The following is a 24,723-nucleotide window of genomic DNA, read 5'->3' on the forward strand; positions in this document are numbered from 1 at the left end:
GGCAGAGGCTCAACCCACTGAACCACTCAGGCCCCCCCACAAGAAATTTTTGTGCCTTCAGTTGAACAGAATTTTACAACTGAAAGCAATCTTGGGTTCAGTCTTATGTATGTGGGAATTTGATTTGGCCCAGAGCTGGCATTGCTTATCATTGGACAAGATGACTTTTCATCAAGAAATGGTACTGGGAGAGTATGTTATTTGTCTGAGGGAAAAAAAATTAGATCCCTACCTCAAACCATATATACAAATCAGTTTTAGGTGGTTTAAATGTGAAAATCAAAACTATAAAACTCTCTCGGAATATATGGGAAAAAATCTTGGTGGCCTTAAAGGAGGGAAGTGGGGGCACCTGGGCTCAGTGGGTTAAGCCTCTGTCTTTGGCTCAGGTCATGATCCTAATGTCCTGGTATTGAGCCCCGCATCGGGCTCTCTGCTGAGCAGAGAGCCCGCTTTCCCCCTCTCTCTGCCTGCCTCTCTGCCTACTTGGGATCTCTCTCTGTCACATAAATAAATAAAATATTTAAAAAAAAATAAAGGCGGGAATAGTTTTAAAAGAAAGACTGAAAAAAAAAATCCAATTACAGGGGCACCTGGCTGGCTCAGTCGGTTAAGCATCTGCCTTTAGCTCAGGTTGAGATCCTGGGATCCTGGGATTGAGCCCTGCATTGGGCTCCCTGCTCAGTGGAGAGTCTGTTTCTCCTTCCTTCTGCTTTCTGCTCCCCCTGCTTGTGCGCGCTCTCTCTCTGTCAAATAAATAAATAAAATCTTTTTAAAAATCCAGTTACATTAAAATTAAGAACCTTTGCTTATCAAGGATTATAATGAAAATGATAAGTGTAACAGGAAGAAGTTATTTAAAACACATATAATTGACGAAGGAATTATATCCAAAATATATAGCAAATGCCTTCAATCAGTGAGAGAAAGATAAACAATCCCATAGAAAAATGGGCTGAAGACTTGAATGGCACATTATAGAATTGGAAATCTGACTGTAAACATGGAAAAGGTACTCCGCCCTCTTATTAAATAGAGAAATGTAACTGAAACTGCAGTGAGATACTAAAACCCAACAGATTGCAAAAATGAGAAGTCTAACAATTTGAAGTGTTAATGAGAATGTAGAAGAAGTAGAATAGTTATAAAGTTTGGGTGGGAGCTTAAATGTTGCAGCCACTTTAGAGAGTAGCTTGACTTATTTCCTAAAGATGAAGGAATGCATTCCCTACAAGTCAGACCTCACACACACATATGTACTAATAGATGTGTACAAGAACCTGAAGGGCAAAATTGCTTATATCATAGCAAAAACTAGACACAACATTAATTTCCATCGACAATGGAATTGATAAATATATTGTGATATATTCATTTAATGAAATATCCTACAACAATGAAGATAAATTATAGTGAAAACATAAATATGGATTAGAGTTGGAACATGATAATGATAAAGGCAACCTTGGAAGAATATATACAGTATAGCTTCATTTATATAAGATTAAAAATTCTACAAAATAAAACATTACATTCACTGTCATAAGCTTAGGTGATAAAACCATGAAGAAAATGGCCTAAGGAAGTGACAAATACAACAATTGGTATAATAATTATCTCTGAGGAACTGAGAAGAGACTGGGATATGGAAAGACTCGAAAGGGACATCAAAAGTTAATACACATTTTCTGAAACTGTGTGGTGGGTCCACACATAGTATCTAACATGTATTATGTTTTAAAAAAATTATTATGGAATCCTTATGACATGAAGAAGGTGTAGAGAATAGTATGGTGTGGTTGCAGTTCCTTCTGTAATGCCAAACTACCAAACATTGGAAGGCATGAAAAAGTGTATTTTTTTAAAGATATGTACAATTCTAGTACTAGAATTTGATTTTGCATTTAGAACAATATTTAATTGGGTTTTGAATTTTATCCCACAAATTGTTTATACCTTACCAGTTGAAGGAAAACTGCTTCTTGGACTTGGTGATGTATGCATAGGTCCTTTGCTTTATGTAATGCTTGATTTCTTTTTCATGTTAATGTAATTTCAACAAAATGCCTCTCTCTTTGAAATTATATTTATTTATTTATTTATACTGATTTATACAGCTGCTTATTGTACCTATACCTTCAAGGTGCGATTTAGAGAAATTTAGAAAAACTCTAAACTGACCTTAATTGTGAATGGAAATGTTAAGGTCTTGAAAATAATGAGGTAGACGAGTGACTAATAATTCATTAATTTTACCTTAATGTGTGCTAAATATCATTTATTCTCTGTTCTCTAATCAGTCACAAATAAATTGGTCTTTTAAAGCAGTCTACGTATACAACTGTGATAAAATTTTGAGACAAGTTTTACTTTAAAAAGTTTTTGTAAACTTCTTTAAATGAGTTAGAGCAAATGTTTTGTTACAATCCTTTCTGTAGGTTGTGTACTCCTGCAAATTATGTTTAAGTAATTAAATATTTTTCTGCTTTCCTTCAAATTAGAATTCCAATCAAATAGAAATGTAACTTTGACAATGATTGATGAATGCGATTAGGGCATTTACTAATTTGTACTTTTAAATTGGATGAATTTGTCTTTTTTTCCTCTAACATTTCCTTTAAAAAAAGCTCTAGCTTTCAGCAGTTCTTGGAAATAGTGCATGAGGAGATAATGTTAGCTCATGAGGAGATGATGTTAGCTTTTTTGTGTGCCATTTAAATTTAATCTACTGTCTGGTATCAGCGGGAGAAAATGTATTATAAAGGCAAAGCGACTGTGCTGTCTGTAAATCACTGCATCACCAGTGGTTAGTTATGTCCTCTGGGTAAATTCATAGCTGTCAATGCTTTTATTTCATTTTAAGAAACTCTTTTTGTTTCTTGGGTGATTGAGGGAGTAGTTCTATAACTACATGTAAGTTGCAAAGGATTAGATATGTTTTTGCCACTTGGTGTTAATCTATTCAAAATATACATCTTTGGGTGACTGTGTTTTTTCTTGGCGTAGTAAAATTCCCGAGTTGTGATTGTTTTTCTTCCTCAGAAATTATGAGTATACTTGGAAAATGGCTATAAAATATTGCAATAGCTCTTCCACAGCTCATTTTGTTAAAAAGAAGAAGAAGAAAGAAAGAAAGAAAGAAAAAATGCCTTCCAAATTAAATAAAAGAAAACATTGAAAATAAGAGGAACTTTTTGGGGTGGTGCACATCAATCATTTAATATTTATGATAATTATAAGAGAAAGCTATGGAAAATTAATTTGTATTTTAGTTCCATTTCTTTAGGGATAATGCATCCTTTGCACCACTTCTAAAATTGTAACATAATATATTTAAGTTTGCACTTATAATCCTATGGATATGTTAAAAGGCACTTCCCAAAAATATGCTTCTCATATAGGTGGATCATATCTCTTTATTCACTGTGAATTTAGGTTTGCCAGTATTTTGCCTGTCCTTATCTGCTTTTAGAATCAAAGTTAACTTAGCCATACTGAAGGAATTGGAGAGCTTTCCATCTTTTTCTGGTCTTAGGGAGACTTGAATATTCAGAAAAAATTTAAATCCATTTAGGTCTGGGTTGGGGAAAGATCAGAAAGATTTTTAATTACTGATTATATTTTTAAAAGATAGGTCTAATTCAAAAAGACACACACACTTTTTTGTTTTTAAGTAAGTTTGGTGTATATTCTTTAAGATCATTGTCAATTTTGGCCATATTTACAAATACATTGCCATGAAATATTTGTAGTATTCTGCCAAGTTTTATGTGTACTTATGTCATTGTTTTCATTCCAAAATATGTGTGTGTGTGTTTATCTTTTCCCTCTTTGTTTATTAATATTGCTAAGCTTTTGTCTTCTTCATAACTTTTAGAAAACTATCCTTTATTTTGGTTTTCATGTCTGTGTGGCTTTTTAGTTAGAGAACATATAGTTGCTTTTGGTTTTGTTTCTTTATAGAGGGAGAGGGGGCAGGAAGCAGAGAAAGAGGGAGAGAGAATCTTAAGCAGGCTCTGTACCCAACATGGAGCCCAGCAGGGGGCTTGATTTCATAACTCTAAGATCACAACCTGAGCCAAAATCAAGAGTCGTTATGTTTAACCAACTGAGCCACCCAGGTGCCCTGAAGCATTCGTAGTTTGACATAGATTTTAAAAACTTATTCAATGAGTAATATATATTTAGGTTTAAATTATAGGATCATAATTTTAAAAAATAATAAATTATAGGATCAAGTATTAGGTTAGTTATAGGAATGTCATTTTTGCTCTTGGTTCTGGAATCCCTTGTATGAACAATTTTTGGAAAAGAAAAAGATGATCATGGACCACATACATTGGTTCACTTTCTCTTTGGATTTGCTAAATACCAAATATTTTACTGCTTAAAATTTAAATGTTAAGTACATCCAACTAAGTAAAAAATACTGAAAATGAATGTTTCTTTGGCTTTGGGTTTGCAATGCCTTATTAAAGGAATGTAATTAGTTTCCTTTTTTAAAAAGCATTTTACTTTTCCTACCCTTAGAATATTATGCCTTTGTATTTAACATCTTGACCTTTGAAAATTTAGGACTGTTGGGGCACCTGGGTGGCTCAGTGGGTTAAGCCTCTGCCTTCGGCTCAGGTTATGATCTCAGGGTTCTGGGATCGAGCCCCGCCATCGGGCTCTCTGCTTAGCAGGGAGCCTGCTTCCTCTTCTCTCTCTGCCTGCCTGTCTGCCTACTTGTGATCTCTATCTGTCAAATAAATAAATAAAATCTTAAAAAAAAAAAAAAGAAAATTTAGCACTGTTGTTAATTTAATGTTGTTTAGAGATTCATCTGAATCTTTAAAATACTTAGGAATAAGAACATGATCTTATCTTAGCCTATTAGAAGCAAGCCTCATTTGTAGAACATTCAAGGCTCAGGCAGAAGCTATGGATATTTCTGTCCCAACTCTTGTCCTTCCTGCTACTCAGCATTCCAGACCCTGATGATTGTGGTGCACTCAAGGAAGGGGAGGCTTCATTTAAAAGTCTGAGGAATAACGGAACAATTTTCAAGCCCAACAGTGTACACAGGCTTAGAATCTGGTGGTTTGTCCTGCCTCAAAAACTCTAACCATGAGCCAGAGCCACTCTGGGAGATAAATTAGGAGTGGTTGAGAGCATAATGAAAGGCTTATAAACATTGTTTAAATTATAGCTTGATTTTTAAAAATCAAACATTCACAGTTCTTTTTAGCAATATGGTGTTACATAAATATGGTGTTCCGTTGCCTGTTCATTCTTATGAAGTCTTATATGTAATTTGTAAAATAACTCTGACTGTAAAATGATTGCCTAACAAATTGGTAAAGTCTCTTTTTAAATTTCTGTTTCTGCTCTTTATCTCCAAATTTTATTTCACTCCTTTCTTTTAACAGATTTAAAGGAAATAGAACTGTTTTCAATTGCAGATACACATAGGAAAAATATATGGCCAGATCTTCATGAAATTAAATTGCCAGAACTGGATAGATTGTATTCATTATAGCTTTCAACATTGTCTTTTTTTAATTTTTAATTTGGGCATGTAGGCAACAATGCTTATTTTTTATTGGCAGCTTTTGTTTTAATGCTCTGTTTTCTTTATTAGTCTATGTCAGAAAACTCCTCAGTGAAGAGCAAAAACAATCCAAACAAGCTATGTTATTTGCTTGAGAGATTTGATCAAAGTCTCTCTTCCTATAATATCTCATTTTTTTTTACTCATAGTAAGAATTTACTGGAAGAAAATAAATATGAAAGAAATTAGCCATTTTCAAGGAATTAGTGAATTCCTTGAATTCCTTGAATTCACTAATTCCTTGAAAATGGATTTGAAAGTTGGGGGACTCAGTTTCCATACTGAGAATTATTTTTTGTGTTTCTCCTTCTAATGTCTGATGGTCCCTCTTAAAGCAGAAATATCTTCTAACGAGTTAATTGATAACTTTGCTTTTTTCTTTGATTCCTACAGAAGTGAGAGGTATGTTTTAGCTCCTTCCCATTTTGATAGGAGAGATAATAGATAATAATTATATATAGATAATAATTATATTATTATCTAGATAATATAGATATATCTATAGATAATAATTAGATAATATAGATATTATCTATATAATCTAGATAGATAATAATTATATGTAGATAATTATTGTGTAGATAATAATTATTGTACTTATAAGTATAAGATTTATTACACTTTTAATCTAAATTTGCAATGAAATTGTTTTGATACCCAAGTTTTGGATCAGTTCATGTTAGTTGTATTATTCTCATAATTTAGAATTTTATCCCTATTTTTTTTGTTGTTGTTGTTAGATACACACAAATCCATGTTTTTATCAGTCTTCCGAGAAGAGCCAGCTCTTACCCTTGAAGAGAAATCTATGGCGCTGGTTGAATCCTGGAGACAGTTTTTCTTTGCTAGTCGACAAATACATTTTCTCTGTTTCCTCTACACCCTGTGAAGCAGAAATGGAATGTACTTTAAGGTAAGATTGCCTGATGAAATTAGATCAAGTAATAGTAATTGTAACCTAGGGGTGGCTCGGTTGGTTAAGTGTCTGCCTTTGTTTCAGGTCCTGGGATCGAGCCTAATATCCGACTTCTTGCTCAGTAGGGAGCCTGCTTCTCCCTCTCCCTCTGCCACTTCCTCTGCTTGTGCTCTCTGTCAAATAAATCAATACAATCTTAAAATAAATTTTTCTTAAATAAAAGAATTTTTTAAAAAATGGTAATTGTAACCTAATTCCTCAGCCATCCACAAATGCTTCAGTAGAAACCATTCTAGGATTAAACTATGTTGCAGTATAGGAGTTACATGGGGTATGTATGGTATATGTGTTCGTGTGTGTTTCTCTAGCAAACATTTGACATTGGAAACCTACACCTCAATAGTGATTGCTCGCATATGTGGTGTCTTTTACCATTGTGTTCAGAACGTATTTCCCATCTAATAGTAACCAGGATAGGTAATTTGAAACCAAGTACATTTTCTTTTAGCTTTTTAAATTTTATTAAGGTATTTAATCCCTCTGGCTTAGTATAACTCCTTGTAAAAATAACAGAAAATATAGAATTGGGAAACTGAGGAAATGAGGTATTACAATAAACATCTAATGTAAAGTTAATACACTAGTTTTGTTGAGGCAGTCATTAGCAGATTATTTGCCACTGTTTCGGCTTTTTTTTTTTTTTAAAGATTTCATTTATTTATTCAAGAGAGAGTATGTGTGTGTGTGTGAGAGAGAAAGAGAGAGAGAGAAGGAGCAGGGGGAGAGGTGGAGGGAGAAGCAGACTCCCGGCTGAGCAAGGAGTCTGATGCAGGGCTCGATCCCAGGACCTGGAATCATGACCTGAGCCAAAGGCAGACGCTTTAACAACTGAGCCACCCAGGTGCTGTCAGTTTTTAAATTATAGTCTACATAAACTGGACTAACAGAAGTAGATGGACAAAAGTGTACAGAATGTGTTCTGTGATTACAATAGTATTAAATTAAAAGTCAGTAACAATAGGGGTGGCTGGCTGGCTCAATTGGTAGAGCATGCAGTTCTTGATCTTGGGGTCATGAGCTCGAGCCCCATGTTGGGCATAGAGGTTACTTAAAAAAAATTAATAACTATAAAATAGAAAATCTCCCAAAATTTGGAATTAAACACACTTCTTTTTTTTTATTATTTATTTATTTTTTTTTTTTAATTTTTTATAAACATATATTTTTATCCCCAGGGGTACAGGTCTGTGAATCACCAGGTTTACACACTTCACAGCACTCACCAAATCACATACCCTCCCCAATGTCCATAATCCCACCCCCTTCTCCCAAACCCCCTCCCCCCGGCAACCCTCAGTTTGTTTTGTGAGATTAAGAGTCACTTATGGTTTGTCTCCCTCCCAATCCCATCTTGTTTCATTTATTCTTCTACCCACTTAAGCCTCCATGTTGCATCACCACTTCCTCATATCAGGGAGATCATATGATAGTTGTCTTTCTCTGCTTGACTTATTTCGCTAAGCATGATACGCTCTAGTTCCATCCATGTTGTTGCAAATGGCAAGATTTCATTTCTTTTGATGGCTGCATAGTATTCCATTGTGTATATATACCACATCTTCTTGATCCATTCAAAATAACTGTTAGGTCAAAGAGAATCACAAGGGGAATTAGAAAACATTTTGAAAAAAATAAATCTGAAAACAAAATAAAAATTTGTGAGATGAACCTAAAGTAGTTCTTAGAGGGAAATTTGTATTAAATGCCTGTATTAGAAGAAAGCTGTAAGCCCAGTGATCTGTGTTTCTACTTTAAGAAGATAGGCAGACAGGAGCAAATTAATCCCAAAGCATAATTCCCAAAGAATAACTTAATTGCTAAAACAGTCTTTAAAAAGAAGAAGAGTTTTTTGCACTATCCGGGGGAAGAGGGTCCCTATGGCGTTCTGCATGAATGCCCTGTGGGGTACCTAGCACCCCCCCAAAGCCATCAGAACAAACTTCCTGCTGGATTGAGGGATTCCTGTTCTAACTGAAAGGGAAACTTGCACAATGTCTGGAGCCCCTGATGTCCTGCAATGAAGGAAGAGGATGTCCTCAAATTCCTTGCAGCAGGAACCCAGTTCGTTGGCACCACCCTTGACTTCCAAATGGAACAGTATATCTGAAAAAGAAAAGTGATGGCATATACATCATAAATCTGAAGAGAACCTGGGAGAAGCTTCTGCTGGCAGCTCGTGTCATTGTTACCAGTTGATGTCAGTGTCATATCATCCAGGAATACTGCCCAGTGAGCTGTGCTGAAGTTTGCTGCTGCAACTGGAGCCAATCCTGTTGCTGGCTGCATCACTCCTGAAACCTTCACTAACCAGATCCAGGCAACTTCTGGTGGTCACAGATCTAAGGACTGGATTCTCAGGCATCTCACGTTAACCTGCCAGGATTCCTACCACCGCTCTGGGTAAGGCAGACTTTCCTCTGCACTATGTGGACATTGCCATCTGTTGCAACAAGGGAGCTCAATAGCGGGTCTGATGTGGTGAATGCTGGCATGGGAAGTTCTGTGCATACCTGGTACCATTTCTTGTGAATACCCTTGGGAGGTCGTGCCTGAGCTCTGCTTCTCCAGAGATCCTCACGACACTGAAAACGAATAGCAGGCTATTGCTGGAAAGGCTATGACCAACGAGGGATTTCAGGGTAAGCAAATGCTCCAGCTTCTGAGTTCACTTCTACTCAGTGTGAAGTTGCAGACTCGTCTGGAGGTGTGCAGGTGCCCTCTGTGTCTGTTCAGCAGTTCCTGCTGAAGACTGGAGCGCTCAGCCTGCCAGTGAAGATTGTCTGCAGCTCCCACTTCTCAGGCCACTGAATAGGTAGGAACAACCACTGAGGTGCTCTTCCACAAAGGCAAACAAAATGGAAATAAGGTTGATGGAAAATAAACAGTTCCTAAAAGTTGAAAAAAAAAGAGTTGGAGGATTCACACTTCCCAATTTCAAAACCTATTACAAAGCTACAGTAATGAAGACAGTATGGTACTAGCATAAAGAAAGACATATAGATCAGGGAAATAGAATCAAAGGTCCAGAAATAAAGACCCTACAGTATGACCAACTGATTTTTGGCAAGATTGTCAGGACAATTAAATGGGAGAAACAGTAGTCTTTTCAACAATTGGTGTTGGGATAACTGGGTATCCACTTGCAAAAGAATGCAAAAGAATGTACTTCACACCATATAAAAATGAACTTAAAATGAATCAGAGACCTAAATATTAGAGCTAAAACTGTGAAATTAGGAAAAAATACAGGTATAAATCTTTGTGACTTTGGATTAGGCAGTGGTTTCTTAGAACACCAAAAGCACAGAATGTGGTACAAATGGAATTATATGATTTGTAGCCTTCTGAGTTTGGCTTCTTTGAGATTCATCCATGTTGTTGTGTATCAGTGGATTATTCCTTTTTATTTCTGAATAGTATTTCCAACTTATCAAATGTTCAAAAAAGTACATTTTTTGGCTTGTCTTTATGTATGATTAGTAAATAATAATCCGTCAACTTTGGATGATCTTACTGCACTTTGCAGCCAAGTGGGAGGTAGCTGGTTCTGCTAGTATGTTCCATATGTGACCATGGATGTTCTTGTGTCAGAAGAGTTAGCTTCCGACTGGACTACAGGTTTGGGGAGATTTCACAAATGGCTATACTGGCCAGAACTCCAGTAGCAGCTGCATGTGCACATGACATCAGGATCTTATTTTTTTCTTCAAAAGTCATACGAGCTTATCTGTTATTCTCACAGTTTGCATTTCTCTTGGGGTGCTGGGTGGCCATCTTAACTTTTATGGGCTATCGAGACAAATAACTGAGTAAGGACAGAGCTCTTAAGCCTTAAGAGAGATGGTTACTATCCATCTTAGAAATACCTAGTGGTTTCTAGGCTAATCATTTGGAAAGATAAATGTATTTTTTGAAGAACATATAATTTTAGTCTATATATTTTATTCTGTGCTATCATCTGCTTTTTTCGTCATCTGTCTTGCTAAGGCCAAGAGAAGGAGCACAATTCATTAGTTAGATATACTTAGGAGTATTACATTTATAATGACATGGTGTAATAGAAGTGTTTTAATGATTATTTTATTTTATAGAAATAGTCAAATGCTTGATGAAGATAATATACTGAATGTAACACCAAAATCTTTCTCCGTTCACTCGCCTGATGAGACAACTGGTGCCCCACAGCTGGAAAGAAGCACAGAAATAGCTAAGGCCCAAACTACTTCTGCAAATAGTGAGGTGAGAAATTTAAGATCTCATCCATTTGTAACATACTCCTTATTTCAAGGAGAGAAAAGACAACTGAAGTGAACTATATCATGACAATATTACCGGCATTGCTGCTTTTATGTTAAGCTGTACAGAATATCACAGTAGTCCACCGTGTCAACTAATAGAGATAATGAATTTCTTTCTTTGAGAAGTTTGAGCAATTCAGCCCATACTTGCAGATAGGTTTTTTTAATGGTAGTTTCCTGCAAAGTAAATAATTTTACAATTTCATTAAGGTTGCATAATTATTTTAATAATTAAGATATAGATGTCTTTTTAGTGTTTCCTAGGTGAATGTAGAGACCATAGTAAGCAACAGTCAAATCCTGAGCAGAGGAGAAGAATTCTTCCAGCATGGATGTTAACAGAAAATCTCGGTGACCAAAATCTTTCAGCAACAATCAGCAAGGGGGGTAGGTTTTGTTTTGAAAACATTAAGCAGAATTTGGAAGTTTTTCTGAACAAATGGAGATAGACTAGTGGTTTTATAAGTGTATCACTTAGCCTAACATTTCTTTAGATGTGTACATGAAGTCTAACTTAAAACATAAGCTATTGCGTTATGTCATTTATCATACACCATCCTGCTAATTACCTTTGATTTATGTGCCAGATTTATGTGCTGATAATGTAGATTTTCAAACATACCTGTTGGTGTCATGTCAGTGATAAAAGGTCAGCACAGTTTTCAGCACAGCTTTCTAAATTAATTTAATTAAATTAAAAACTGCCAGGCACACATGATTATGTGCTGGAGGAGTCAAAGAAGAGGACCTCTGTCCCAGTATAGCTCACTGTCATGGCAGATATCATGGGGATTTATGCCAGCTGCTGGGCATTCCCATTGAAGACTATAATGTTCACTGCATTGTTGTAGTCTTTTATTTGCAACTTTGTAGCCATCTTAGGTATAGTTTCTATTTACTGCTAGTTTTCTTTCTTTTTTTTTTTTAAAGATTTTACTTATTTATTTGACAGAGAGAGAGAGAGATCACAAGTAGGCAGAGCAGCAGGTGGGGGTGGGGGAGCAGTTGGGAAGCAGGCTCCCCGCTGAGCAGAGAGCCCAATGCAGGGCTCTATCCCAGGACCCTGAGGTCAAGGCAGAAGGCAGAGCTGAAGGCAGAGGCTTAGCCCACTGAAGGCAGAGGCTTAGCCCACTGAACCACCGAGGCACCCCTGTTTTCTTTTATATGGGTCACATTTTCTGTTTATTCTCAAGTTCAGTAACTTCCTATGGGATATTGGATATTATAAATGATATATTATAGAGATTTTTTATTTTATGTTCGTCTGAAGAAATATTTTTATTTTAATAGTGATTAATTTGGCCTACTAGGCAATCTTCTTCTAATAGGCACTAATTTGGACCCTGCCCGCTCTTTCCCCTGCTGCAGTCACCAGCCACAGCCTCTGCTTAGTCCTAGCAGCTTCCATCTGCTGCTTGTCCTTCCACATGTGGCTCAGCAGCCAGTGAAGGACTTGGGTCAGTTTTAAATGTAAATTTTGGTTCATGGCCCTCTGAGGCTTCCTAACTTTCTAACTGCTCTACCAAGCCTCAGAGTCTGTGCTCTGGCCGGTTAAACCAATAAGGCTGTTTTCTGCCACCTGTGGATTGGGAGATGCCCTGGGTGGATGGGGAGGGGGAAGCTACAGATCCACAAACCGGCTTATACTTAATTTTTCCAGTTCTGCCTTTTCATCACTCTGCAATGCCTTCAAATAGTTGTTTTTTAATATTTTGTCCAAAATTTATACTGGTTTTATTTTGCATGAATAGTTCAGTCACACTACTCTGCCATTGTACCCTGAGCAGAACTGAATACGTGCTGGAGTTGACTGTTACTGCTCTCACTGCTTCTCATATTCAGCATCATGGTCATAGAAGCAGTCTCAAGATTTGGATCACATATGTTATATACCAAACATTCCTTATTTAATTTGAGTTTGGAATTTCGTAGGATCAGAGTGACCTCTTGGGAAAAGTAGGTTATATATTATATATTGTGAGAGATGTGATCTGGAGAATTTTCATATATAAACCCAAGATTTCCTGGTAAGAATTTTATTCCAGTATAGTGGTTTTCAAACCTTCACCACCCACCATTACACATGTAACATTTTTATCAGTAACATTTCTCATTAAGTGCAGTAATTCCTCAGTTTTCAGGAAGGAAATGGGGAGTGGTGAATGGTGGTGGAGAAGGGGTAGCTAGCACTTTCTCTCAGTAGACCAGTTTCTCAAATATAGAAAGAATAACTTCAATTGACTAAAGATTGGAACAATGTCAGCTGCCTCCCTGCAAGCAAGTCCTTTTCTTTCAGAGTTGTTCTGCGCGGTAACTGCTTCTGTGCTACCACTATTAGCTTGCTTATAATAGTCCAAAATACATTTTGCTTCAAATTAAAAATAACTATTAACTTTCACTAGCGAGAAGTACCCTAATAAAATATGAAGCACCTTTTTGAGTACTCACCTTAAAAATGCAAAGGATAACAATTTGCCATTGATTTGGATAAGAATATTATGTAATACATGATGTACTTAAAATGCTAAAGCTTCAAAATAAGATAGAAAAATGTTTGGATTCTAGCATGTCTTCTTTCTCATAAGCAGACTTTGGGGGTACATGTAAGAGAAAACTTAGGTTACTTAATTCCTTTAGAAATAGAAAGAGTGAGAAATACACATAGGAATAGTTTAGCACTTGAATCCAGCTAATTAAAAATCAAAATAATTTGACTTTTTCTGCCCTGTACTTTATTATCATTGTTGTTGTTTTATTTGTTTGTTTAAGTAATAAATCATCCAGATCAATAGACCAATGCTAGAGATTTTAAAAAATCAATTTCTAGGACGCATTTTGGACTCATTTAGAAGTAGGTTACTTTCCTATGTCTTTTGCATTTTTTAGTACTATACTTTGTTCATTGATACCTATTTAGATTATCTGATTAACTTGATACTTTGGAACCTTTTGTGTCACTAGGTACAAAACAGATAACATGAACTGATGTTAAATGCCTTATCCAGGATCATGTAATAAAAGCCAGAGCCATAATTGAGACCTAGCTCTGTGTGACTTTAAAGCCCACATGCTGAGCTGTGTCACTATGCAGCCACCTAAATTTACCTTTTCTGTGTTGTGGTGTTTTTATGCTTTTTTGTTTTAATATGCCCTTGCATGCTCTCCTAGATCTCTTCTTAGTTTAATTCTTGATTTAATCCATAAATCTATCTGAATTTTTGCTGTGATCAGGCTGTCCTTTTTGTTTCTCAGCCACTATAGTTCGAGTTTATTTTCTGGGTTCCCAGATACTAGCCATTGGATGTTATCATGAGTTTCTCAGGCTTGGGCTAAAATTTTCCTCATGTCCCTTAGTGATTCACAAGTGAATATATTTGGGCATAGGCTTTCAGAACTTCTCTTCTCTTCTCTTGGCTTCCAGTCATTTCTGTTCCCTTAGCCTCCTAGGCTCCAAGACAAGTCATAATTTCTGGGCTATGACACTTGTGCTGGATTGCAAAAGGAGCTTTTAAATTTTTAAATCATTCTGCTCTGTAGAACACTTATTCTCCCATCTACTAACCCTCCAACATGGAGTAATGAAAAGTAGCACATGCTGAAAAAGATTAAAGTAGTCCCCAAATCATTTGGTTTGCATTTAATTTTGTACTCTGAATATTTTCCACATGACCACTCAAGGCAGATGATAAATGTTGAACTGACATTCTGTTAATTTGACTGTAACTTAAATTTTACTTGAGTGGTAGTTATTCTGTTTAATTTCCAGCAGTCCTGCTAAATTATCCAAGTAATTCTAATAGTTTTTAAGTCTCTCAGATTATCTAGCTGTACAGTCATATCTACAAAATTATGGTAGTTCTGACTTTTTTGCTCCGTTTATTGTCTTTAAAAATTTTTATTTCATGAACTAGACCCTGTAATTTTTTGTTTTAAGATTTTATTTATTTATTTGACAGAGAGAGAGACGCCATGAGAGAGGGAACACAAGCAGGGGGAGTAGGAGAGGGAGAAGCAGGCTTCCCACTGAGCCTGGAGCCCAATGCAGGACTTGATCCCAGGACCCTGGGATCATGACCCGAGCTGAAGGCAGACACTTAACAACTGAGCCACCCAGGCACCCTAGACCCTGTAATTTTAAAAATGGATAAAATTGACAGCTCCATCTTATTCCTGATTTTTATAGGGATTCTATTAGTATTAGTATTATTAGTATTCTATTAGTATTCTATTAGTATTCTATTAGTATTAAAATGGTATTCAGTTTTGATACTCTTACCATGTTTAGGATGTTTTCTTTTTTTCTTATTTTTTTCCTTCAGGAATAACTATTGAATTCTTTGATGAATTTTTTAGTATAGATATAGTCCTGCAAAGGGGTAGATAGGGATGCAGGCAGGGGAGGGCGTAGGCAAGCAGTGGGGTGGGGGTGGGCCTAAAAAAGAGAAAAAGGAAAAAAAGAAATACTCCTGCATTTTCATGTGTCAGTGTAATTAGTGATGTTGGTAGATTTCCTAATGTACCATGCTTGGGGTCCTGGAGTAAGTCTGATTTGTCATGATGGTTTATTATTTTTAAGCTCTGTTAGATCAGAGTTGCTGATACTTAGTTTAGAACATTGGCGTCTGTATTCGTAAGTGTGGTTATTATTTTCCTCCATGTGTGCCATCTATGTCAGATTTTAGTCTTGAACAAAGTTAGATTTTTCCTTATACGCTCAAGGACAGTTTGAATAACAGGAATACCTGTTCCTTTAGAGGATCTTTTTATATCACAATCTGAGCCTGGTTCCTACTTTTAGTAATTGATAGTTCTAGCAGGAATAGGAATAGTTAAGTTCGACCAGTAAAAAATGAAATGAAACATCCAGAAACAGATCAAATTAACATATAGTTAATATATTAAAAATTAACAGTTCAAATTTATAGGGAGAGGGTAAATTATTATTATAAATGATGTTGGGAAAATTAACTTTCCATTTGAAAGAAAACAAAGTTAGAGCACTACCTCATACCATATTCTTAAATTTTATTGAATTAATAATCTTAATGTAGAAATTAAAACTATTAAGGCATTTGAAGAAAATATGGGAACAATATTTTTATTACTTCTGGGAGGCTTTCTTATGATGAGAGGGAACCTGGAACCATCAGGGGAAAATTAACAGGTGCATTTAGGTTAAAAGTGAAAAAACATGCTGTTTTCCCCTGGGGATAAAAATATATGTCTATAAAAAATAAAAAATTAAAAAAAAAAGTGAAAAAACAAAAACAAGAACAAAAGCTTTGTGTGCAGAAGACACCAAAAACCAAGCCAGAGGCAAGTAGCAGACTGCCAAACCTACTGGGTGATGTTATCTGTCACACTTCTAAAACATAGAAGGTTAATAATTATTACTTAGCAACAAAAAGGAAGGTAAAACTCAGAAATTTTGGACCTAGTATATGACATACTACAGAAGAATAAATAAAAGTAGGCAATAAATATATGACTGCTTTGCCAGTCTTTCTTACATATTTAAATATACAGCACTCTTTGATCTACAGATTCTATGTATTTATCCCACAAGAATAATAGCATTTATAGTTTTGGTCCTGTGTGTGTTTACATATATATGTATATATTTGTAGGTATATTTGGTTAACCTTAGCAAGCTGGGAAGGATACACTTTGAATTGTTAATATAACTGTTGGGGGGTTCTTTCAGAGGATGAAGTTGGATGGATGTGATTGGAATGACGTGTGTGTAGTTGAGCTATCTGTCATTCAGATACTGTTAGTGTAATAGCTCATATAAGTAAATGCAACTAGTAATATTAAAAATGAAGTGATTGATTTTAGCAGATTTTCTATCCTACTGCAGCCATTTAACTGCACCTATTCCAGATTTATTTATTTATTTATCAATATTTTATCTATTTATTTGACAGACAGAGATCACAAGTAGGCAGAGAGGCAGGCAGAGAGAGAGGGGGGAAGCAAGGCTCCCTGCTGAGCAGAGAGCCCAAAGTACCTATTCCAGATTTAGAAAAGTGTTTGGTATGCCAGATTTGAAGATTATTATGAACTAATTAAGCTCTTTATTTTATGTACTCTTTGTAAAGAGGATCTTTACAACAATACCAAAATGGCTTCTTCCTATGCAAAAAGAAATGAGCTCTGGTCCCTAGAAGGAATATTTGTAGTGGAGAACTTGGAATATTGAAGAATATTTTAAATATATATTTTTAATTTTATGATTTTTAAAAGACGATTTTATTTATTTTAGAGAGAGAACAAGAGAGCATGCTGGGGGTTGGGGAGGGGCAGAGGGAGAGAATCTCAAACTGGGGCTCAGTTTCACGACCCCGAGATCATGACCTGAGCCAAAACCAAGAGCCTAATGCTTAACCTGATTAAGCTGCTCGGGTGCCCCTTGTTTTTGATTTTATGTACATGTGTGACACTTGGAATATAGTAAACTGGTGTTTGGGCAAATGCTGTGTCTTAATTTACATTTTTAGTTCTTAGTATAGTAAGTTGATTATTTCTCTTGATTTGACTAATTCATATTTGTTGTAGCATTTGGACATTTGCTGCATGAAGCTGTATAGTCCTGACAGTTTCTAAAATGATATGAAATCTTCCTAATTTAGATTCAAAGGAAATAGTTAAGTAATTTAGGCAAAGTTTAGTTATTGAATAGTTTATTCATAAATTTCTTATGTATATACATTATGTTTATATTGGTTCAATTGATTTTCTTATTAAATAATGTGGACAGTATTTCTTTCCTAACTTTAATGAAGGACTGTTATTTCGGGCCACTTGAATATCCTTTCGTACAAATTTGAGTACACTACAGCCCATGAGCCAAATCCAGCATGCTGCCTGTTTTTGTCACTAAAGTTTTCCTGGAACACAGCTGTGCTCATCCCTGCATGTATTGTCTGTGGCTGCTTTTACAGCATAGAGGCAGAGTTGGGTAGTTATGACAGACACTATATGGCCAACAAAAAGCTCTGGCTTTTTGTAGAAAAAATTGCCAAACCTTGCTTTAGAACATTAGTGACTATGGATTGCCTTACATACCTATATTCAGACTCTCCAGGGAATTTTTGGACCAATTCTGCTTATGGTCACAATTCATTTAGTCAAACATTTATTGAGTTTTATGCTAGACACATTTCTAGGTGCTGGAGACACCAGGAGAGAATGGTGAACACGACACATAAAGTTTCTGTCCTCAGGAAGTTGTCATTTGAGTATAGGGGAGACAGATAATTAAAAGTGAAAATTGTCCTCTTAAAAACAGTAGATTTCGAGGAGGGGAGAAATAGGGTGGCTGGGTGATGGATATTGGGGAGTTTGTGTACTATGGTGAATGCTGTGAATTGTGTAAGACTGATGATTCACAGACCTGTACCCCTGAAACAAATAGTACTTTGTATGTTAATTAAAAAAAGAATAGATTTTTTTTCTGATGAGAGGAATCATAGATTTATTAAGAAAATATTATACTGGGCGCCTGGGTGGCTCAGTGGGTTAAGCCGCTGCCTTCGGCTCAGGTCATGATCTCAGGATCCTGGGATCGAGTCCCACATCGGGATCTCTGCTCAGCAGGGATCCTGTTTCCCTCTCTCTCTCTCTGCCTGCCTCTCTGTCTACTGTGAACTCTCTCTGTCAAATAAATAAATAAAATCTTTAAAAAAAAAAAAAAAGAAAAGAAAATATTATACTGACTTGAGTTTGCCATATATATTGAACCTCAGGTAAATATTATATGGGGTACAGTGTCCATTGTTATTGAGACTTATTTTGGAAATTGGTGAGGTTTGTGGTGATCACTCTTGTTTTGGGGTTATTTGGGGTTCTTTTTTTTTTCCATTTTTATTTTGGGTTCTTAATCTGTTACTAAGTTGAATTCCTCACTGTGGATGTTAGGAGCTCAATAATTATATGTCAAATTCATTGGGTAGATATTAAATTTTCTGTTAGAGAAATTCAGTGCTAAAATAAAAAATATATATTTAACACATATCAGATGCTCTGCTATAGTTTATATATTGTACCTCATTTACTCCTCGTAACTCTATGAGTTGTTATTATTATAATTCCTTTCATTGGAATGATAAAGCCCAGAGTTCAGAGAGGTAAGGTGAAGCAGTTCAAAGATGACATCTGTTCATATTAGCATATTGGTGTGGCTCTCTCCAGGGCTGGAGCTCCTGGCCAAAGTGCTGCTTAATTCTTTTATGAGATATGCAAATAAGTGTTTTCAAGTTGGCATTAATCTGAATGGAACTTTACTTTTAATTGTCCTTTAATCCTTTTTCTTCTTTCTTTTAATGGATTATTGACATTTGAAAATACAGAAGGTAATTTTTTTCTTCTTTTTCATTGTGTGTTTCAGATAATATAATCCAGGAATGTGGAAAAGAAGAAATCTGCAAAGATAAAATTCAAGTAAACGTAACACAGCCAGGAAGAAAGCGATTAATTTCATCAGGAAGTTCAGACAGTACATCAGCAGAACAAGATACAGGGAAAAAATGCAGAGATGCTGATCAAGAAGAGACTATCACTTCATCCAAGGTGATTTTTTTTTTTTTTAATGTATTATTTGGGGGTGCCAGGCTGGCTTAGTTGGTAGCATGTGTCTTTTGACCTGGAGGTTGTGGGTTTGAGCCCCACATTGGGTGTAGAAATTAAAAATAAAATCTTAAAAAAATTTATTATTTGATCATTTGTTTTCTTCATCAAGTGTTCTAGATAAGAATTAATTATATGCTGTATACAGCAAGGAAAAACCAAAGATGTTCTTTATTACTGAGTTTATGAAGATAAAATCTAGCCCAAATTTTTTTGGCTTACTAAAATTAATATAGTACTTACTTTGTAGAAAACAAATCTACTTAATATAGAATTTTTCAGACTGGAAAAAAAGTGGAGACTTGACAGTTGTCATGGGTACCTCCATTCTGAAAACCTGGGTTCTTTTATTGGTCATTCTCAGACTACATATAATCACCTTTTTCTTGATACCTATGAAGAACAACTGATAGGCTAGTTCTTAATAGCCTGTTGCAGCATTACTTCTGGGCTAATTTCAGTATTTGAAAAACTTCTCTTTCCTCTTTCAGTTTTTGCTAACTCACTAGAATAGTTTGGCTGACTTAAGCATTCTTTAACACTGGGTACTTAATGAAAATGGGGCCTATTATTGGATGCCTTTTAAAAAAAAAAGAGGGAGTTAGAGAGAGAGATTGCACAAATGAGTGAGCAAGCCCAGGGCAGAAAGGTTAGGTATCTTTCCTCTTTAGAGAGACATGGCTTTAGGTAATAGTTTTTATGAGTGTTACAGACCTATGGCCCAGCTTCATGGGTCTCCATCTTTTTAGTGTCAGTGAACACCAAAGGAGTAGGTTGGTTTTAGAGTAGTGTACACTGGGATGATTGAAATGCTGTCTGCTCTTCCGGAGGTTTGGGCCTTTTGTAGTACTCGCTTCATTCCAGCTTCCTCTCCCATTAGGAAAGATCTAACTTCTCGCTGGATCCTTTCTTCTAGTTAGGGAAGTGGGGTCTAATCCCCATAGGGTCAACATCTTGACTTACTTATGGAGTCAGGTTTAATAAATGAAAACACAACATTTTCTGACTCACATGTATTGACCATAACAAGTTATTAAGATAAATCTTGTTTAACTTTAACCCAGGAATACCTGGGTGGCTCAGCTGGTTGGGCATCTGCCTTTGGCTTTGGTCATGATCTAGGATTCCTGGTATCAGGCCTGGCATGGGGATTCCCCCTGCTGGGGAGAGGGAAGCCTGCTTCTCCCTCTCCCTCCCCTTCTGCCTCTGCCTCTCCCCTGTTGGGCACTTTCTCTCTGTCAAATAAATAAATAAATGAAGTCTTTAAAAAAAAAAAAAAACTTGTTTAACTTTGAGTCCTAATATGCTATATTCTCTGAACAATTTGTGTATAAAGGGATGGGAGGAATTGTTGGACATCATCTTTGATAATTATTAGCACACAAACATAGAGGAATAATTCAGTTTTCAGAATGGAAAGGAAAACAGCAGGAACTATAGATTATAAAGACCACCTGGTACAAGGGACTTGACCAAAATCTTATTGGTCTATGGTTTTCCCATCTTTGCCTCTCGAATCATCCTTCACTGCTGATGGCAGGCTTGCTTCACACGGTATAAAATGTGGGTGCTGGTAGCTCCAGGCTCATGTCATCTCGTTTTTCAACTTAAGAGGAAAAATGAGAGTTTCTCTGTGGTTGCTTCTGTGGTAAATTCTAGGGACTTGATCATGAAATCTCTACTTAGACCATTCACAGTGCTCAGACAGATGAAGTAGTATCATTACCCCTTTGTAGTCATATATACACCCATTATCAGACAGATGGAGGAAAGGGGGTCTAGAAAGAATAAATAATAGGTATTGTAGTATTTTTGGACAGGGGAATACTATAGTTAGATCCGGATAAATTCAGAAACTGGTAGTTTTTAAGTTGGTCGACATCAACTTAACAAATGAGGTTTGGAATGGTTGGAAACACATGGGATATACCGTAAGGTGAAAGAGCTGATGTGAGGAAGAAGAGACTTGCAGAATTTCATGCACCTAGAGGGGATTCTCTTGTTTTGGCTTGGCCTCTGTTGAGTGATCAGGTGTCAGGGTGGTCAGTTTAAGACAGAGAGCCAACCTGAAAGTAACTCAAGCCTTTCTTCAGTTAGTGTGACAGTGCAAGCAAAAGGGGAAATGACTTGTCGGCTCCCCAGTGTTCCATTTTGTTCCAGGGAACAGCACTTGGCAAGAATCAGCACATAGGTGTAGAGAATTCTCTAACTTCTGAGGAGCCTTGGACCAAAGGCTTTGCTTCTTTCTAGACAAGGATGAAGGAGAAGAGGAGAGGAGGAGTGAAAAGATACTGAGTCAAAGTACAGAAAAGTGCCTCAGTTGAAGCCCCACATAGGGGAATCACTGAAGATCGATGGGAAGGGCCTAAGCCCACACCCCTCCCCCACACCTACCAAAGAAGCTCTGGATGGAGGCACCTGGGCTAGGAATGCACCATAAACATGGCTAGCCCACTGAGGCTTGAGTCCTTGATTGCAACTCCCTCCAGAAAACTGTAACACACTGGCTGTGCACCATGTCTGCTGTGGGGAGGGCAACTTCCCCCATGAGGCCTGCTGGCCAAAGCCTTGTGATTGTCCAAGCTTGGGCCTGAAGGATCATATATAGGATTTTGGCCTAGCGCCAGACTCCTCAGTCTGCATCTTGCCCTGCTGACTGCTGAACCACATCAGTTCCAGGCAGACCAAGTGGCCTGAGTGTCCTACAGCCCGCTTCTGTCTATTCCTTTTTTTTTTTTTTTAAAGATTTTATTTATTTATTTGACAGAGAGAAATCACAAGTAGACGGAGAGGCAGGCAGAGAGAGAGAGAGGGAAGTAGGCTCCCTGCTGAGCAGAGATCCCGATGCGGGACTCGATCCCAGGACCCTGAGATCTTGACCCGAGCCGAAGGCAGCGGCTTAACCCACTGAGCCACCCAGGCGGCCCCTGTCTATTCCTTTTAATCTGAGTTAGAGTCCCCCCTACCTTGAATCCCATCTACTTTTCTTTTTTTTCTTTTTTTAAACTGTATAGAATTGTATTTTGTTTTCCTTAACTTTGACAAGTTCTTTATAGATTTCGGACACTAGCCCTTTATCTGATAAAACATTTGTAAATACCTTCTCCCATTCTGTTGATTATCTTTTGGTTTTGTCGACTGTTTCCTTTGCTATGCAAAAGCTTTTTATCTTGATGAAGTCCCTATAGTTCATTTTTGCCTGTGTTTCCCTTGCCTTTGGAGACATGTCTAGCAAAAAGTTGCTGCGGCTACGGCCAGAGATGTTACTGCCTGTGTTCTCAAGGATTTTGTTGGATTTCTGTTTCAGATTGAGGCGTTTCATCAAAATTGAGTCTATTTTTGTGTATGGTGTAAGGAGATGGTCCAGTTTTATTCTTCTGCATGTGGCTGTCCCATTTTCCCAACACCATTTGTTGAAGAGACTGTCTTTTTTCCGTTGGACATTCTTTCCTGCTTTGTCAAAGATTAGTTAACCATAGAGTAGAGGGACTATTTCTGGGTTCTCTGTTCTGTTTCTTTCTTTCTTTTTTTTTTTTTTTTTAAGATTTTATTTATTTATTTGACAGAGAGATGGAGAGCCCAAGTAGGCAGAGTGGCAGGCAGAGGGAAAGGAAGAGGGAGAAGCAGTCTCTCCACTAAGCAGGGAGCCCAATGTGGGGCTTGATCCTAGGACCTCAGGATCATGACCTGAGCTGAAGGCAGACGCTCAACCGACTGAGCCACCCAGGCACCCCTCAGTTCTGTTTCTTTTATCTGTGTGTCTGTTTTTGTGTCAGTACCATACTATTCAGGGGTCTTTTCTGGTTCCATATAAATTTTCAGATTATTTGTTCCACCTCGGTGAAAAAAGTTGATGGTGTTTTGATGGGGATTGTATTGAATGTGTAGATTGTTCTAGGTAACATAGACATTTTAATAATATTTGTCCTTCCAACCCATAAACATGGAACTAAGGTCTCCTACTCTGCTATCTTAGAAAGTTAATCTTGCCTTTCTGTTTTGATAGGCTTGACTAGACATTGTAGAAGGTGGCATAGTAAGCTAACAATTTATAATAATATAATCTTTCCTCCATTTCCACCCCCCTCATACTTGTCTGACCTATATCTAAATTTCACATTTAAGTCTTTGGGTATTTATATTAATTTGTCCTTATTTGAGCCTTGGGACTGATTGTGATAGATGATATGGCAGGTTAAATTATCTTGACCTCTAGTTCTAGCTACAGGGGTCATGAGTCGCTAAGTCACAGTGGGCCTCTTAGTTTAATTAACCATGAACAGCCCAGAAGTCCATTCAGGCAGTAAGATATTAAAGAGATAAAAAGAGGAGAAAAACACCCAATTTAGCGTGTCTTGAAGATGGAGGTTGTTCTGCCTTATCAGGGTGCTATAGTGATTTATTTGGCAAAACCAATAATTTAGCAAGTGTTTATCTCAGGAAGTATGAATCCCGAGAACTGATTGTAGAGTGTCATGTACCCATATTGGTTGTTTGTATGTATCATTTTTTTTCTTCCAACTTAAAGACTGCAATCAGGGTTATTCAGAAAGTTGTTGTTGTGTTTTTTGTTTTTTGGTTTTTTTAAGTCGTCCAGGTGTTCAATGAAGCTTTTAAGACATTACCAAAAAGGTTGTTTATTCCTGAAAGCTGGTTGGGGGTGGGGTGGTATCTATGCTATTTTGAGAGTATCTTCATTGTCCTGAGCACCTTGGCTTGGTTGCTTATATTACATTGTTTGGTGGAAGGTGTATATTTCAGGGTGGGGTGAGGGGAGATGCTTATTTAATCTCTTTGAAGGAGATTTTTATATTAGGTGTTGAAAGATGGTTGGTGCTAGCAAATGGGGTTAGTGAGAAGGAAAACAGTCCATGAGCAGCACAGCGTGAGCAGAGACATAGAGGCAGGAGAGTGTGTGTGGCCCATGGATGTCATCTGCGCTGGAGTGTCACGCAAGTTCTTGCATGGACGGGTGCGTGGATGTGGGTGGGCGGGGTGAGGGGAGGAAGCTTCCACAAGAGACTGGGGAACAACTCAGAGGCACTTGATGCCAGACTGTACAGAAATTAGGACTGTACTTCATGGCCTCAGAGACTCTTTGAAGTGTTTTGGGAAGGAGAGTAAAGGGACAGGAAGATGGCATAGCAACCATACATAAGATGGAGGCAGGAACTGCCTAAAAAGCTGCCATGGGAGGCCGAAGGGAATGAAGGCCTGAGCTAGACAGT

General features: G+C 37.0%; 1 protein-coding gene across 1 annotated transcript in view; it reads left to right on the forward strand.

The window, feature by feature from the left end:
- Positions 1–24,723, forward strand: part of APLF (aprataxin and PNKP like factor) — a 77,987-nt gene that overhangs the window by 19,035 nt on the left and 34,229 nt on the right. Inside the window, exons 3-6 of the mRNA XM_004742094.3 lie at positions 6,334–6,506; positions 10,661–10,808; positions 11,122–11,254; positions 19,257–19,438. Coding sequence (XP_004742151.1) covers positions 6,334–6,506; positions 10,661–10,808; positions 11,122–11,254; positions 19,257–19,438 — 636 coding nt within the window. The remainder of the gene's footprint in view (positions 1–6,333; positions 6,507–10,660; positions 10,809–11,121; positions 11,255–19,256; positions 19,439–24,723) is intronic.

This window comes from Mustela putorius, unplaced genomic scaffold (assembly GCF_011764305.1).
Source record: "Mustela putorius furo isolate JIRA1106 unplaced genomic scaffold, ASM1176430v1.1 tig00000224_pilon_pilon_pilon, whole genome shotgun sequence".
NCBI classification, from domain to species: domain Eukaryota; kingdom Metazoa; phylum Chordata; class Mammalia; order Carnivora; family Mustelidae; genus Mustela; species Mustela putorius.